This window comes from Channa argus, chromosome 9 (assembly GCF_033026475.1).
Source record: "Channa argus isolate prfri chromosome 9, Channa argus male v1.0, whole genome shotgun sequence".
In the NCBI taxonomy this organism is placed as follows: domain Eukaryota; kingdom Metazoa; phylum Chordata; class Actinopteri; order Anabantiformes; family Channidae; genus Channa; species Channa argus.
The window spans coordinates 17952490-17971583 of NC_090205.1; the positions used below are offsets into that span (position 1 = coordinate 17952490).

General features: G+C 39.0%; 1 protein-coding gene across 3 annotated transcripts in view; it reads left to right on the plus strand.

Annotated features, from left to right (window-relative positions):
- Nucleotides 1-19094, plus strand: part of LOC137133164 (receptor tyrosine-protein kinase erbB-4-like) — a 280055-nt gene that overhangs the window by 175201 nt on the left and 85760 nt on the right. For all 3 annotated transcript variants that reach the window (XM_067516449.1, XM_067516450.1, XM_067516451.1), the window contains exons 4-7: nt 5521-5652; nt 9004-9069; nt 13923-14041; nt 14945-15086. In XM_067516449.1, coding sequence (XP_067372550.1) covers nt 5521-5652; nt 9004-9069; nt 13923-14041; nt 14945-15086 — 459 coding nt within the window. The remainder of the gene's footprint in view (nt 1-5520; nt 5653-9003; nt 9070-13922; nt 14042-14944; nt 15087-19094) is intronic.

Consider the following 19094-nt stretch of genomic DNA (forward strand, 5'->3'; position numbering starts at 1 on the left):
GCCTCTTTGACCTAGAATGTATCCTCATCTTCCCGCAGAGTTTCTCTCCTCTGTTCCGCTTAGCTTATAGCAGCGCTGAGCCGAAACCAAGTTGAAGCTCTCAGAGTCAATGAGTGCAGTGGAGACCCAGGGCAAAATCCCCAGTCCCACAACATGCAGACAGATACCTCCTTCGTCTCTCTGATTAAATACTTGTCTGTCTACTGTAAATACCTGTTTCAGTGTCTTTCTAAATCACTTGCCGACTTTCCACTGCCAAGCTGACTGTGTTGGCTCTTAACTTATCCATCAAGCCTCTACTGTACCTGCCTGTGGCTGTAGCGTAAAGTTTAAATAATGAGTGGATGTGTTTTATATGTCTTGCTTATGGTAGTTCAGCATATGGATCTACTTCCATGTACAGAAGAGTAAACACTATTGGGAATATTCAGCAGGCCTTCCAACACTGAAGTAAACAACCATTTATTATAGTGCTTCTGCTGTCCTCCAATACTCCTACACTATTTCTTCATTTATTAATTCACCCTCACAAACTCATTAATATTACTTTTCTGATCATTGGTTTGCGATTTGCCTCCCAGTCTTAATCAAACCCATCCCCACACTGCAATAAAAGAAAAAAAAAAAACACTCCAACCATCAAAATAATTGCCTGCATACATTTGTTCTGCCTCCCTGAATTTTATATTGTTTTCCTCTAACGGTCATGCAGCCTGATACTGAAGATTGCTATGCCTTGTGAAGCCATACACTCATTCAGGCGCCTGCAGTTGCTCTCGGGACAAGGTAGTAGGGAGTTTGGAAACAAGCTGCAGCTACGTGAACAAACTAATTAAGACATTTTCTCTAACCACTAAACAATCAACACCAGGATTTTACCATTAATCTCCCCCTGGCCACCAGCTGCACACTCAGGAAACATGCACACCAAGCATTTATTTGTAATGAAAGCAATGCCTGCAATGGTTTTTGTATGTTATTGTAGGTATTATGTAATATGTGTTTGTTAATTATTCCTATCTTGGTGACAGAGGCCATGGGAACTGCTGTAACTGTTCTAGGCAAAGCAATAACAACGAGCCAATTAAACTGTTAACCAGCATCTTGAATTTGGTCATGTCACACTGCAAATAAGTGTGTTGTGTGTGCAGTACATGTCCAAATGCACCATGTGTGAGAATGCATTAGAGAATGGTGGAGCCTTCTGGATGGTGGAGAGCCTTACTTGTTGTGACAGACTTGAACAGAGTGGTTTATTTTTCCGACCGTTTATACAGTGTGTTTGAAGAGTGTTAATGCTGCCCGTGTCCAGCTGGAATTAGCGAATGCACCTTGTCTCACTTGTTTACCACACACAAGAACGCTGACAATGCCTTTTGGCTAAGCTCCTGCCTATTAAGTCCAAATCTTTTGTTTGCATGAAAAACTGAGGTGGTCTGCTAAGGAGACTCATGTTTAGCGATGTGAGGAAATGTTTCTTTGAAAAGCTAATGATGGGCAGCGTAGCTATCCCTGCCTAAAGGTTCACCATTACTTGGAAATATTCAAAAAATGGATAACTGGATAATTATCCATCCATCTATCCATCCCACCCATCCTTTTCAGGTTCTTGCCGGGCTGGAGCCTATCCCAGTTGTCATAGAGAGGTGGGGTACAGTACACCCTGGACAGGTCACCAGTCTATCTCAAGGCCAACACATACATTCACACCAACGGGCAATTTAGAGTCACCACTTATATGCATGTCTTTTGACTATGGGAGGAAACCAGAGTACCCGGAGGAAATTTTATGGAGCTAAATTTGTGTTACACCCTGGCCTAGGAGAAATAGAGACTCCCCTCATCCCAGCACCCACTGAACTAGCCAGGTTGTCCTATGCTGACCTAGACAAAAATAAAAATAACAAAACATACATTGAACTTAGCTAAACTCCTAATGGATAAACAAGTGAAAAATTGATTTTTAACAAAAAGCTAACCCCACCCCACAAGTAGAACATCATTAACAACACATTTAACAATGGGATCTGGTGGACTGGCAGCAAGAGAGAAGAGTCCTGGGCTGGACTGGGAAACACTGAATTTTAACCCTCTGATGGAAAAGGCTGCAACCAATCTGCTCCTGGAATGACATAACACATACCTGCCAGCCAATCACACATTCACCTGCTCGCCTCGTCACAATACACAACACAATATCACACCGACACACACGCATTCAGAGAGAGACCAAAAAAAGTCAACCGTGCACAAAAGAAATAACATTACGACTGTGGTGGTTACACCACACAACCACAGGGAGTTGGCAGGTGGTCTTGAAGCCGGGAGTTTCTAGCTGTGATGCAGTGCCAAGCACTCCACCACTGTGCTGCCCAACTGGATATGTGTCATTCTAAAGTACATCCTTTCCATCTATTCTGACAGGCTGATGATCAAATCAAAGGTAACTGGAATAATCTTAACAACCCAGTATCACATCAAAATAATCTCACATCAAAACACTTTGGCTCAAAACGCAAAACGTGCCTGTTGCACATTATGGTGTGTAGAATTTTGAAATACATTTTCTGGCAGCAAAATCAAAAACATGGCTGACATTCCTCACGAGAAAATGAGAAAAACCGTAAAGGCTTAGTTGATGAACAAAAATGTCACATACATCTCTAGCATCTCCAGGTGGGTGAGGGAGGTGGCGAGATAAGTTGAAATGCATTTTCTATGAATCTGCAAACTGTAGAGAGTCTAGGACCCAACTGTGGTTTGGGTTTTCAAAAACTTGGTATGATTGTGAATAAAGTGTATAATTCTTTATTATTTTGTGTAGTGTGTAATGAGCCCAGATTTTAAATTTGTGCCTTAGCAATTGTAAAAAACTGTAATAAGTCATTTCAGCTACACACACACACACACACACACACACACACACACACACACACACGTACACACACACACATACACCTTTCAAAGTGATTCTAGTTTCTTTTTTCTGCTTCATTTGGATTTTCGTGTGGCATGGCACACAGGGTCTATACAGCAAGTAAAAAGTCTTAAATTACAATTTGTCCATTTCTTCTTGTGAATATGGACATAATAATAAAATTAAATTTGTTTTTCATTAGCGTCTTATATAATACTGAACATCCATTCCAAATATTCTGATATAGCTTACATGCATGTACACTGAAAATTCAATTTAAGATTTTCTTTTTAGACCACCAACATTGCACTGTTCAGTGGTATAGTGAGTTAATGTGGGTGCAGGCCATGTCTGTGGCATAGATCTACGTTGTTGTTCATAACTGTTAAAAACACAACAGCCATTTTGTCAATTTTATTGTGGTTTGTCCAAGTGTTTTTGCCAAATCTCGCTGTCCAAGATGGCAGAGACTTGTATTCCTACAATCCAAAAGATAATAATAGGCAACAAAAAATGTTTGTATCTCAAACTTTTACAGCCCATATTGTGAACATATTGTTTTGCATTGTAAAGTATTGCTTAATAAGAAACATTTGTAGAAGATCATTGAAGAGTAAGACAACAAACCGTTTCAAAAGAAATGATTATATGCCAACATTTTCAGTCTTTTTTCAGATATTACAGTCACATGATATTGATAAATGACAATGAAAATCTGTTTACAAAAGTCAGATAATGAAAATCACTTTACAATTGCTGCTGTCGCCACTGTCTCCATTGTTTTTGAGTTAGACACAGACACAGACAGCCAATGTACAGTATAGTCACGATGGAAAGTGTTCAACTCCTTTCACACTATAACTTTCAATGACAATGTGAAAAACATTTTTCAACTGATGATTAATCAAACCTATACAGACCTTTTTTAATACCTACGTAAATGTAATGGTGATGGTTAAATTTCAGAATCACCATGATTCAAAGCAAACAACAAAGTTGATTGTCCCAGCTGCCATTGGGCAGGAGGCAATTTTTTTAAATTTAAAAATACATTTACAGCGTATATTACAGTGTGCAAAAAGTACCCTCATGCCACTTAAATATAAATATTAAAATATAAATTTAAAAAGTTAACAACAGAATTCTTTATTTAATTAAAACTTATATGACATACATCTACAAGGACTTGTAGCCAGTTTAAACCCTTTTCCAGTAGCTTTCCAATGTGGAGATGGCACGTGTACCTAATTGGAAATGTGCCTTGCATATGTTTCACCTGAATTTGAAATATTCTGGCTCCAATTACAATCGGACCAACGAGGACAAAGGTGAATGGCTGAAGGATATAAATTAATCTTGCTTAACCGGGGCTGAGAGATCCTGCTGGCAGTTTTGTCGTAACAACTGCTTTGCTTTGTCTGTCGGTTTGTCCATCGCCCTACTTTGCTGGCAGCATCCCATTGTGCAAACAATTTAAATTTGAGACGGGGCCTTCTGCTAGCTGAGAAATACCCCCCTGTGGTGAGAGGAAGGATTAATGTCTCTCCCTCTCCTACCACACATGCAGAAAGATAGTGGCAGAGCTTTGGGTGTGGGATGGAGGGGGCTTGTGTTGGTAATACCTCCACCACCTATTATCCAAGGAATATCATTTAATCGGGCCTTTGTGGGACAATATTGTATTTGGCTGTTTCTGTGCAGTGCTGGTGGGGCGCCTCGTGTATGATTATGTGTCTCATCGGTTTCAGCCCTGTGTCAGTAATCTGTTTGTTGGGAGATAGAGAGCACACAGGCTCTGTAAATAATGCAAATCTGCTAGTGTGCTTCACTTGGTCTTTCTTTTGCCATTTGTCTCTCTGTGGCTGTCTGTCATATTTCTTTGTCTCTTCTTTTCTCTTTCCCACTTATTCTGTCTCACATAAAAGTCGGGATTAGGCATTCTGTAAACTCCTGCACAAAAATAATTGGAATCACGCTCCGTATCCAATCATTCAACAGATGTGTGTGTGTGTGTGTGCGTGTGTGTGTGTGTGTGTGTGTGTGTGTATACAGTGGCAAAAGAAATCCATTCTCCATATAAGTACAATGATTATTGGCTCTTCAAGGTGATGCATTTTATGACATATTATACCTTGAAGAAATATGACAAGTGCATACTTTTAATGCTGCTTTCACTTAGTGGGTCTCAAATGCCAGATGGACTTAGTGCTGTGATGGCAGTGGAGCATAATTGATTTTGTGTGCTTGCAGCGTGGGAAGGGAAGGATGAGAAAACAACAAAATAGGAAAAGATCAGAGGTTGTAATAACAGCAAAATGACACGGCTTAGTCCTTGCTGCCTCCCAACAACCACCATCATCAAATGTGTGTGTCTCAAGGCCAGGTGTCCCCCAACACCCTTGCACTCCTCACACGGAAAAGAAACGTGCCTGTCCAATCGAGTCCTAAACATGCAGTTGTTAATTATAAAAAGCTTGCGGTTAATACGCACATCAGGAACCAGGTAGCATGACTGCTAAATTAGCTGCATCCTTCCGGCAGAAATAGTTAGGTACGCAGAAAGCCTGTGTGTACTGAGTATGTGCTCTTTCTGTTCTTTACAGAGATCCTGAGTGGAGGTGTTTATGTTGACCAGAACAAGTTTCTGTGTCATGCAGACACAATCCACTGGCAAGACATTGTGAAAAACCCACGGATCCATCCGGTGGTGGTGCCCAACAACAGCAGCGGTACCTGTAAGTAACCAACCAAAGGTATATTTGATTTGACCTTCATTTACAGGAGAGGGTTTGTGAGAGCAATGCACACCTGGAAACTGTTCAGCACAGTTGTGCCTGTAACGGTGTGAAAATGGTTTTGTTAGTGTTTAACTAATTTAAAGAATCGTGTTTTATAAAATCACTTTTTTTGTTTTTGTTTTTGTCCTTACGGCTCACCTGTGAGTTCAGGGTCACCACAGCAGATCATTGTCCACATGTTGATTTGGCACAGTTTTTACGACGGATGCCCTTCCTGATGCAACCTTCCCCAATTTCTACCAGGCTTGGACCAGCACTGCACAGCTGGGGATGGGAATGGGCTGTTAGGGGTTCAGTGTCTTGCCCAGAGACACTTCGACATACATCCGGGACCGGGAACTGCCTTTACCAAATGAGCTACACTCACTTCCTTACAGGCAATAAAACAATACTACACTGGCTTGAGTTTAGTTAGTTTTCAGCCTGAAGCCATGATTACCTTTCTTTGTGATCTCGACCTCCACTGTTGTCGGAAAACTATTAAAACCTGTCGAAGTGGTGTGTTGGATGACTGAGGTGTTTTTGGCAAAGGCTAATTAGATAATCCATGCAGTAGAGTAGAAAGAGGAGACAGTTCATCGCTTGTCCCAGGGCCTGTCTGGTGATTGTGGACAATACCATTAATTTAGAAAATGACAGAAATTATCTCTTAATAGCACATCTTAAGTAAAGAGAAGCCTAATACTGTCTGTTATTTTCATCAATCAGTCATATCATGTCAATCCAGAGTGAGAAAACCTAGTCTGTTGAATTAGTTGAAATGTTCTAATGTAGTTTTGCTACATTTTATGTTTTATAACAGACTTTTCATCACTTTTAAATTTCTTCGTGCCAGTTCGTTAAAGTACTTCTCTTCTCCTCAAACGTCTGCAACATTTGTCACCTCCTCATGTCTCCCACTTAACATTAAATTCATTTCGTGACTTTGAAAAGGTAGATGTGGCAATGTAGCCTTCTAAAGAAAATAACCCTTGTTACAACAGTAAGAGCTTGTAAGTTAGAGAAATAGCCTTAAAAAGACTTATTTGTACCTGTGCATTTCACAATAAGTTACCATGTTTGAGTAGCCAAACACTGGCATCACAAAATCAACCCTTGACCCCAATCTGTCACAGTCCTTACAAGAATACTCCACAATGACTGATCGCTCACGTCATGTCAGTCCCCATCTGTAACCAGCTGGAAGACATGCTAATGAATGCTTAGAGTTATAAAGGGATTTATTAATCTGTCAGGTGGTATAAAGGGTAATATTTGAGTTAGTTGTCTGTGAAGTAAAGACACATTAAGGCACCTCATCTGACCCTTTGGTTCATTCACTTACTTAACCTCTTAACAGGCTCTGCTTTTGCCATTAATTTAGTGCTCAAGCTGTTTGACATTTTAATCTGTTGTTTTGTCCTGTATTTGTTTAAAGGTCTCATCTTATACATCTATAAATAAAAAAACTGCATTAAAAATGTGTAATTATAAACATCAATCAATACGATCTTTGCATATGCCCTTGGATTTCCTCTCCCAGCACTGGCTGAAGGCTGCACATGCAGATTAACAGCTCCAAACATTGATATTCTGCTCAATCACCCTGCTCCCTGCAGCCCTGTTAGCCCTGGATCAACCCTGACTCCCATGCAAGTCCCTTACTCCGCCATAAGATCAAGGGTCTTCAAACATGTAATCCACAATTGAGAACATAATCTTCAATTCATTCTTTAGGGCCACATGAGCTTTATTTTATTATTATTACTTATTTCTAGTTATTTGCACCACGGTTGTTGTGATTATTGGTCTTCATGCCTTGTTTATTTATTTGAACCCCCATCTTTCTTTTTTCCCCACGGCAACACTCATATGTCAGGATTCTCAACATTTTAACCTTCAGGGGCTGTTTTAAGGAAGCTGTAAAAGATTATGGTGCAGGGAGAGGGTTAGGACAGGTTTATTCTAAGCCACAGAGAACTTATAAGTTGAGATAGTGAAGACCTTGGACACTAAATGAAAACTCTGTGGCTTGAAATCACATGGCACCAAGCTCAGAGAAGAACATAGATATAACTAAGTGCAGCAGAGGTTCTTCATACTTGGCACTGTCAGTCCAACACTTGTGGCTGATATTCATATTATGATACTGCTTGTATGCTGCTTTTTATGTAGTCAAGGTTGTCAGCCTCTCTTTCTCAAGCATTGTCAAAGTGCTAGTGTGAAGGGAACAGACTAAAGAAACTGAAAAAAAAAAACAGACAAACTGGAAAGAGACAAAAAGAGACAGAGATAGACACTAAGTGAAAGAGAACCACAGAGGAGTGATGAATCAGAGAGGTGGATTGAGAATGAAAGAGACGAAATGTGTGGTGGAGAGGGACACAGACGAGGACGAAGAGGAGGGCAGAAGATGGAGAGGCTCATGTTGGGGAATAGAGTCGGTCTCGATGCTAATAGCTCTCATCTGAAGAGGCTGATGGACAGAGGACAGCACTTCTGTACTTATCCAGGCTCACCTCCCCCGCAGTCAATTACTAGACAGTCAATTAAGTTCTCCAAAAAACCCAGAAAGGCACTGGCTAAAGCTCTGAGGGTTTGATGCTGCTTTCTGCTGCTTTACTGCTTTTATCTCTGATGTGTGCTGGTTTCATGCTGGGCTGATTTATAGTGGAGTGGGAAAAGAATTGTTTTATTTTCACAAAACAACCTGTGTCAAGGTTATTTAAGTTTTTATAACTAGAGCAGCACATAGCAGTTGGGGAAGATAATGTGTTTTTGCTAAAAGACTGCAAGTATTATTATGTTTTTTTTATTTAGAAAAATAATGGTATCTGAAAAAGCATGCAGTTAATTTTTGAAAGTTGATGTGTAATGTAGGAGCAATTTTATATTTTTCTTGTTAATAAATATATCCTTATCACCATACATGAAATTACCCACTAATCCTGTCAAGTATACAAGTGCCCACATTTCTTGCAGAATAGCACTCCAGATTCTGATTATAATAATTGAATCAAATTTAATCATGTTGCATATAAAATGGCTCACAAATCCATACACACACATTAGTTGTATTTAAAGAGAGGCCAAGAAATAAAACATAAAAAATAGCCACATCCTTGTGTTTGATTTGGATCAATCCAGGCTTCAATGGAGTGCTTGAGGGCACACATTCTCCAGCTCGGTGCCTCTGGGCCATTTTAAGGTTTAACCAACAGGGATTTTTGAAGGCTAATATTGATAGTGTTTTAGAAAGATGCAACCATGTGAAATGCCAACCATCTCTTTCCTTAAATTTGTATGCAGGTCAAAAGTGCCATCGATCCTGTAATGGCCGCTGCTGGGGACCCAAAGAGGACCAGTGTCAGAGCTGTGAGTAATACGTTCTTATTACCTTATTTCAGCAATTGGGATCCAGGTAAGAAAAGATAGTAGCTAAACATAGGTTTAATGTGACTTGCCTTATAAAAAACCTTCACCACTAACACAGCCAAGCATCTAGCAAGGCAGTAGATGGAACAAAAGAGACCCAAGAAGGTCAAGTTTAAAGCAACGATAAGGAAAAGAAACAATGACCACTAAAGAGAACAGACAAGAGCAAATATCTAAATAGCAATTTCTCTTTAGAGTGAGCCAAAGAGAAAAAAGGATGCAAGATGGGTGCCACGCAGATGTTGTTGCTGTAGCTATTTTTCTGTCAATAAAGTTGATTATATCATATCCAAAGCTACATTATCTGCTACCCAATGTGGTTAGGAAAACGAAAATCGTGTCTCGACTTTATTTAAAACACCAAATCACATAATCCTTGTATCAAAATTTGCTAGTGAGTCATCTGTTCCAGTAGAAACATTTTGCTGAATGGCAAATCTACCGTAGTTGTACAGTTCTTAGGCTAAAGAAGTGACTGATGCAAAGTCTTCTGAACCACTTCTAATTGCAGATGGATATGTATAATATGACCTTGACTGGTACAGTATTTCTAAAGGAGCATTGATTAAACATATTTGTGTTTGTTTTTATGATTGTAGAATGAAGAAAATCAAAGGTCATTAAAATTTTAATATAATATGTGTTAGATAAATTCAAAGTGAGGTTAAGTGCTAGGCTATATTGGCAGGTTACATCAGTGTAAATGGGCCAGGTCTGTACAGGTATACACTAGCCCATAATAACTGTGGCAGCACCACCACCTCCAACATGCACACACACACACACACACACACACCCAAAGACATCCCTAGACCCCCAACAAATCTAGCACAAACCCTCCTGCTGTGACCTCCCACCCTTCATACTAGCTAATGGCGGCTGGGAGAGTGTGAGAATGATACACTACTGAGTCCATCAGCAGGGGAGAGCTCTATGTTATTCCCACTCCTTCAGTCATCCTTCCTAGGCTGTCAGTTTCTCTCTCAGTGACAGTTTCTCTCAGGCTCTACTCATCGTGGCTTTTATGTCTGCCTCTCTGTCTCACTTGTTTGGGCAAAGAAGATTCAGCAAAACAAATACTGTGTACAGTAGAGTATGTGGACAACCAAAGCAGAATTAAAGAGGAATAAAACTCTATGTCAGGGACCATCAGCTGGCTCACACCAAAGGCAAATAATAATTTGACTTTTCCCAACATGTCCTCAACATCGATACACAAACGATAACTTGACAAAAATTGTATGTGAAGTATGTATGTGAATCTATTGTAATGTGGGGGGCTGTAGCTCAGTTGGTTTGACTCCCAGTCCTCCTGGCTACATGCTGAAGTTCCCCTGGACAAGATACTCAACCTCACTGTACCTTATGTCTACTACTTTTGTAAGTCACTTTAATACTTAGTTTTCTGCATCAAGTTGTTATGTTACCGGATATTTATCTTAGTCACAGTCAAAGACCAACAGTTTTTGGCTTTTCCCTTCAGGTATCGCCACAGTGGAACATGTTCCGCACATTGATTTGGCATGAGTTTTTACACGGGGGGCCATACCTGCCCTTCCTCCCATTTCACCCGGGGTCTGGACTGGCACCACGGTAGCCCTTGGTGGCTGGTTGGGCCCACACCTGGGTTGGGATTCGATCTCGTGGCATTCTGCATCCCAACCCAATGCTCTACCACTGAGTCACCAGGGACCCCTCTACTCACAGACAAACAAGACAAATAGTGTACCACAAAAGACAAACGCAGAGTGATTAAGCTCATAATTTGAAAGCAATAATTATATTTCATGTTGCCGAACATGCGTCTTTATTGGAAAACTTGAGTTCTTGTTTGAACCCTCTTTGGCAGCTATATAGAAACTTCAAAGAAGTCCTTACAGGTAGTGTGGATCAGATCTAAACCGTATTAAAGGGAACTGTGGAACTATTCTTTCTTCTCGTCATTTGGAATTTGAGTGTTTAGAATTATGGCAAACAACAGTATCAACAGTTTTTGATTATAAGTCTTCTGAGAGCTATTTGTTTGCGAGGTATGGTTTATATCAGCAGATACATCAGCAGTATCAGCGATAATTGCCAACTCAACAGTAAATCAGAGGAGAGAACATGAGGCAAGCATAGCAATCCAGGATCCATAAGACATCAATGTATGTTTCTGTGTTTTCAACATTTGATAAGTTTACTGACCAGCACTACAAGCTGCTAAACATACAGTAGGGAACTCTTTCTGCCATTTAATGTCCTTTTTCAGATATTTAACCACTATCTCTCTGTTACTAACACAGCATTTAGCAGGAGCACACAGACTTTGACAGTTTGATTGCTATACCTTCATGATCACTTTCCTCATTTTTTTATATCACTCTGTGCATGGACTATTTCATCTATGCTTTCCGACGATGACATGTCTCATCTCATTGCGATCTCATTAAGATAATGAAGAATTAACAGTTTGACCAGAACCTATTAACACAACATCACAGAACAGCCCCCGACAAGCCCCGGTCTTGTCTGTCTGCCTCATTTTAGCTGTTATGATGCTATCTCACATCTTCATTCATACGTGGGTGTCATGGTTCATCCTTCTTCGTTTGTAAAACTTTAATTTTGATATGATTAGATGCATAGAAAGAATAAGGAGAAAATGTCATAAGAAAATCTCAGAGTAACATTGTGTGACTCGAAACCAACAATAAACCACAGCGTCTGCACCTCCAGGGAAACTGAATGCACTCAAACAAATGTAGCCAATCACAGATATGTAACATTAGAGCAGTTTTATACTATATATTGTATCTGATATGTCCAGTTACTTTAGTTTTTTTATAAAAATATACAAGCTCCTATTAACAATATTAGTTGCCCTTTTTCATTTGCCTGCTATTGCAAATCAAAATATGTAACCAGCATGTTCACATTTTTGTTGACATGTTTACAGATATTGTGAAATGAGACCTGACAGATGGCTCAGGTTATGACTATCCTAATTTGTATCATTATGTTGTGTTTAACCTCTATACACAAATTAATAATTAAGTGACTTGAGGGTCCCAGTTATTTTTTTCCGTTAGCTTAACAACAAAAGAAGGCAGATGTACTCACTCAGACCTGTTGTCATGTGACCAAAGAACTGGCTCTACATTATATAGGCCCCTGTGGTCTTTCACGAAAATGAAGTAGAAAACGGTTGATGTAAGTGATTTTGTGTCTCATAAAGGAAAAGGACAGACTATATATGGTTACTTACTTTATGCTTCTAAGAAAACTTTTTCTGTTTCTACTGAGAAAAAACCCCCAATATTATTTATGAAGTTCCTTTGGAACCCAGATGTGTGCAAAGTGATATTTTAGCTCATGTAAATAGAGAACGAAGAAACAGTGGTCCCTGTGACTGATGCTGCTGTCCACAGCCTGTTTAAATGGAGGCTTCCAGGCATATTTTTGAGATGGATTTCTTTTATATTTGTCATCACTAGTTTCTTTTTTCCTTAAAGTGGAAGTTTAAAGCCAAATTGATCAACAGCATTGGATCGTTCTCCTGGCAAGGTCATTTGTTTGACAAACTGTCTTTTGAATAAAGTAGGCCTTTCATTTTAGCCCAGGCACTGTTAATGGAATGCCACTGATGGTACGTTAGGCATAGGGTGAAGTGTGCATGTGTATTTGAATGTGTGTTTGGCGTTTTTTCTGTGGCTCATATCCATCACATTGATAGTATCTTGTCACTGCAATGCCCAAAGGGAAACAAAGCACGCATCAAAACACTGAGTGCATGCATACACACAGACAAACACGTGCACTTTTACACACCTGCAACCTTTGCTGGGTTAACAGTGTTAACATTGTTACTTTGCCAAAGAACAACGTCCTATTTCAGTCTCAGTAATGATGTCTTATTTGATTCTTGCAGCAAATTAGATTATAAAGATGAAACTGAATAATGTTTTTTCATTTTGAAAATACTAAAATGCTGCCAATTTGAGGTAGGAGCTATTCCAGTCTCTTGATTTTAAAGTAAACACAAAAGAGCAAGAAACTTCCATATGAGTGTTTGCCTGATTTCTGAGAAAAAGAGAAATTGACTCAATTGATACAACAGGAGGCAAAAAAGTTGTTTAACAAATGACAGGAAATAGTGATTTGAATTAATATTATATAAAATTAATAGGAAATCTTGAAATAAATATTGTTGAAACCCTAGACGTCCTTAGACAAGCACTCAAACAGACAGAAATATGATTGAAGATAGCAAGCAGCTGGCAGGGATCCTTTGTCTCCAGCTAAAGTCACATAAAAAAACTAACTTACATGTTTTTTAACAAACGATGCAGATGTCAGACATTCAGACTTATGATTGAGTGTCCACCACTGTTTTCAGTATGTAGTAATGGAAGAGTTTGACTGTTCATTTACATCTAAGATGGAAGCTTGTCTTTCTAAATGCATTTCATTCCACTTACAATTCAATTGAATTGTTTTGCTTGCAGGACATTATTTTATTATTTCATATATATTAACCAACAGGCACTTAAGAACAAACTTTATTTTGCCACTCATCATTCTTCATCATTTGCTATTCTTACAATGATTTGCTTACACTGTTTATACAGTTTTCATTTTTTCTTTTGTTTGTTTTTTGTGGTTTTTAATTCTGCATAAGTTACTCATGTTTACCCTATATCATTTTCCACTAGCCACATTAGGTTGTGAAAGATTATGATCTCCTTCTGTAGAATAGCTATATTGTGTATAACATGTGTTTTCTCTCATTTTCTCATTCTGTCACTCCACAGTAACAAAGACAGTGTGTGCTGAGCAGTGTGATGGCCGCTGCTTCGGTCCCTATGTTAGTGACTGCTGCCATCGTGAGTGTGCAGGTGGCTGCTATGGACCAAAGGACACAGACTGCTTTGTGAGTAAACACACACGCACACACACATTTACATTATAACATTCTGTGAAAGAAATACCAGTTTTGGCCACTTGTTGAAATGTTGGTATAAAAAAAAAACTTTACATTTTTTGTTTTTCACAAACGCTTTCTACTATTCCCCTTTCTTTCATTTAACGTAGTATTTATTTGCATTTGAGTGGCACCTTTGTCACAAATACTATGAAAGGGGCAGCAACTAATTCTTGGCTTTCGCTACTGACATTTGACAAGTGATATTTCTGTTTTCTATGTCAGTTTGTAAAGGCCCACATTTACCCATCATACCCACAATTCACTGCTACTGCCCCTCCATCCATCCATCCATTCTACCATTATCTTAACCGCTATTCTTGTTAGGTGTTGAGGGGGCTGGAGCCCTGGACAGGTCACCAGTCTATTTCAGGGCCAACACAAAGAGACATATGGACAACAATTCACACTGATGTTTACACCTGTGGGATATTTAGTCACCAGTTTACATTTACATTTAGTCATTTAGCATCTGCATGACTGAAAGACAGAGAAGATGTGGTTGGTAAATGCTCTGTTGGCCATCAAGGATGACTCCCCTTGCACCTAGCATGCATGTTTCCCCCTCCAGCTAGAATGCATGTCTTTGGGGCGTGGGAGGAAATTGGGGTACCCAGATGAAACCCACACCATAAAAAAAGGCAAACTCCACAGGGCCACAGCTAGTGGGTAACAGGTGGTTTTGAACCGAGGACCACCTTGCTGCCCAGCACAACTGTATGAATGCTAATTTACCATAAAGGATAAGTACGAAAATATGATTCTTGATTTGGGTTAAATTACCCTTTTCGCAAAGTAACAAAGCTGAATACTTTATCGACATACTATTGTCTGTGCTCTGTGTTTTTACAGGCCTGCACCAACTTCAATGACAGCGGGGCATGTGTGACCCAGTGCCCCCAGCCATTTGTCTACAACCCCACCACCTTCCAACTGGAACACAATCCTAGGGCAAAGTACACCTATGGAGCCTTCTGTGTAAAGAAGTGTCCACGTAAATATTACCACCTGAACACAAACACACACATGCTTTATTACTGTATCTATGATAATCTCACGATAATTGGATTAGTTTGCTAAAACATGTTAATCAGCACTCTTTCGTGGCAGCCTGTCCTCCAACCATAATACCCATATCTGCATATGTCCCTACTCTCCCATTTAATCCATCAAACTGTATGTTTTTGCCAAACAAAATGGCAGATGCCATTGATTACAAGAGAACCAAAATCAGTTCTTCACACTCACAAAATACAGGATTTAAACAGTGCAAACGCAGAGGTTTGGTTAAGGTTAAGTACAAAACCATTGGGGTTAGGTGAGGATAATTAAAAAAGGCGCATTTCTGAAACAGGCTGTGATGTAAATATTTCTAATAACAACATGGAGTCAGGTAACTTATTTACATTGTCCTCAATCACCACATACACTAAACCAACACTGGATCTTCTCTGCTCACATTTGGTTAGTTGTCAGCCGGTAGCCTGGATTATCTTATTTGACTGTGCCAAAGGTCCGTTTTTGTCCAAAAACTATTAAAAACACATCAGTCAGGCACACTGCTCCTCTGCATGGCATGTTCTTCAGCACCAGTTATTTATAATATCTTACTTTGGTGTAAAACATCCTGTTCTTTTTATTTATTTATTTATTTTTCCAAATCCAGTTTGTTAGACTACAACATTATTTATAAAATGTTCATCATGAATTAGTTTTCTTATTCTCTCAAAAGTCTGTTTGCTAAAAGATGATACTGTTAAATGCTGTCAAAGTAAATTAGACCCTCTGGCCACATAATTCTGTTTGGTTAACAATGACACATTCCCACAATTCTTCTCTTAGAGAAAGAAGAAATAATAATCCTATTGTTAACTGTTAATTAAAATGTCTTGCATACTGTAAAAAATTTATTGAAATGTAAATTAAAACATTAGATTGTAAATCCAACCCAATGCTACGGTCTTTAAGGATTAGCCAGTTCCTCAAGGAAATTGTGATCTTGCCATCACAACAATTAATTCAACCAATCCCCTGTTAATTCTGCACAACCTTCTAAAAAAGCTGTTCTGATATTTTTCGGTGGCAACAATAACAAAAATGTCAGCAAAATCCTAGAGAAACTGATCAGATAAAACACGAGTATATACAGGAAGTACATATCTCTACAAAACAGCCAACATTAAAGGGACACAATCATATGCAGACAGAAACACTGTGTCTACTAATACTACACACATATCTCTGCACATAAAATCTGCATTGTATAAAACTTGTAGCAAAGATCCTAATTATGTCTACACACAGAAACACAATCATGCATCTTCATAATTTGATTGTCATGGACATGTACACACACACATCTATGAACAGAAGCAAGTACGGTTATCTTCTTTAAATGTGTTGTTTGCATTTGAACACTGGCAGATAAATGCAACCTCCTCTTCCCACTTTTCCCACCTTTGCCTCCACATACTAATCAAAGTTTTGTCATGAACAAGAAAACCACAATTAGATGCTGGAGGAGCTTGTATTACATTTACTCCTTAAGCTTCTCATAACCTTCTCATTACTACAAGTGGATCATTTGCTGGGCAAATATTGCTAATATAAATTCAGCTCGTCTTGTGTCTCTAGTTTGAAAATCAGTTGCGTTTAGACATTTATCAAGACTTGAGTAAGACGCTTGGAATGCATTGTGTGTGGCTTTTGCAGCCAGTATTTACAGGGCTTACTGTTGCTCTCAGCAACATATGCACTATCTCTAATGTGTAGGTTTTTATTGCTCATTGATTCTAAATGGCCTTGAGATCCATAAACATGGAGGAGAGGATTCGGGGGTAGAGGTCAGGAGAGGACAAAATATTTGGAAAAATCTACTCTTTATTTTTAGTGGGGTTATTTATTGTTAGTAATCGAGGTTAATAATTGAACAGATGGGACCTCCTTTTGCTTTGAAAAGCAAAAAAGTATTTTCTTTTATTTCACACTTTAGTTACAAGCAAACAAAAGATCCACAATGTTACAGTTTGTTGTAGTAAACCAGTGTTTCCGGAAAGGTTTAACTGTACCTTGGATTTCAGATCTGTGAACTGCTCTTTTCTGTAGAAGCACAGTTCATCCAAAATGAGGAATTCCTGTGCAGTTCCTGTTTTTTAAGTAAAGAATGGTTAAGAATCACCTGAGTGCTTCTACCTCCGCTCTTATATATCACCCTATGTTTATGCCTCTTCTGGAAGAAAGTGTTCGCTACAGCCATTTCCATCCTATTTGCAAAGTCTGCCACCATCTCTCCTTCTGTGTTCCTGTCCTGAAGACCAAACCTGCCCATCACATTCTCATCACCTCTGTTCCCTTCATCCACATGCCCATTGAAATCTGCACCAATCACCACTCTTTTACCTCTGGGAAATGCTCTGTGCTCACATCCTACCTGTGGGACATAACCACTAACAAAATTGAACATCATGCCTTCAATTTCCAGCTTCAGACTCATCATCCTGTCTGATACTCTTTTCACCTCCAGAACATTCCTCACAAACTCCTCTTTCAGGATAAATCCTGCTCCATTTATCTTCCCAACTGACCCATGGTAAAACAACTCGAACCCTGCTCCTAAACTTCGAGCCTTGCTACATTTCCATCTGGTCTCCTGGAGACACAGTATATCCACCTTCCTTCTCTGCATCATGTCAACCAGCTCTCAATCCTTCCCTGTCATAGTCCTAATATTCAAAGTTCCAAACATCAGTCCTACACTCTTGACTTTTCTCTTCTCTCTCTGCCTATGAACACATCTTCCTCCTCTCCCTTTTCGACCAACAGTATCCCAATTTCCACCAGCACTCTGTAGGTAAACAACACTTGTGGCCCTGACTGATCTGTTGTGGAAGTCATGATTTGCATGTTTAATTCGGTATGTTTTACGTCTGATGCCCTTCCTCACACAACCCTTTGCGTTTATCCAGACTTGGGACTGACAGAGGAAGACACTGGCTATTGGCTCCTTGTGGTTGCATAACACTTAGCTCTCGTCATTGAACCAAAATGCTTAACATAGGCCATGATATGCACAGTATATATCATGGATAAGGCTGCATATATATTCAGAAACTGCCTGTTGACTACATCTTACCTTGTAGCAAAGCTTTTCTGTATTTTACTGGTAATTTCTATTTTGTTTTATTACTCAATATATTTTCCTGCATTTAGCTGTGGATTTTTGCAGAGTCAAACTGAACTCTACTTTGCCATAGTCAACATACAGAATATAGATATTATAGTTTGTTTTATTAATTATTAATTTTTCTAATAAGGTCATTATACCGTACTAGGCCAAAGTGATTTAGATTAATTTGTTTTATCTTGTTAATGCCACAGTGCCCAATTCCTTTTCCCATAACAGAAAGAACTCAAACCTATGGCTGAACACACTTTGCACCGTGTATACGTACAGAAATGCCAAAAAATTCAATGCTATACATCTTTCAGTTGTGCTCAGTATCTTTGATGGTGGAAAACACTGTATAATAGTCATTAAGAAAAACTGAGCTCACTTAGATTATATTACATTCCTAACCCTAACCGGACAGAATATCTAATGGAAGCAAAATCTCAGATTGTCACTCAGACTTTCCGTCTCTCTGATGTGTGCGTATTGAGGCATTGGTTCTTCAGTGCTTTGCCATGAATGGTACAGTACAGATAACTAATCATATAAAAAATTATCTATAGATAATAATGGTGGAGGCCCCATGCTACTTCCAATATCAGCTCCAATCTCAGAGTACATACTGAAGCATACATTGCTTCAGTTTTGTTGCAGTTGTTTTTACTGTATGCTGTGATATGCATTTGCCATACTGATTTATTTACTGATTTGTTAATATTTTTTTAATCTTAACTCAAAGTAATGCAATAGATTATTTTAATGTTTGGAAAAAAATTACATTTTTCCTTTGTAATGCAATTGATGTGCAGCCAGGCGAGCATCAGTTTGAGAAAG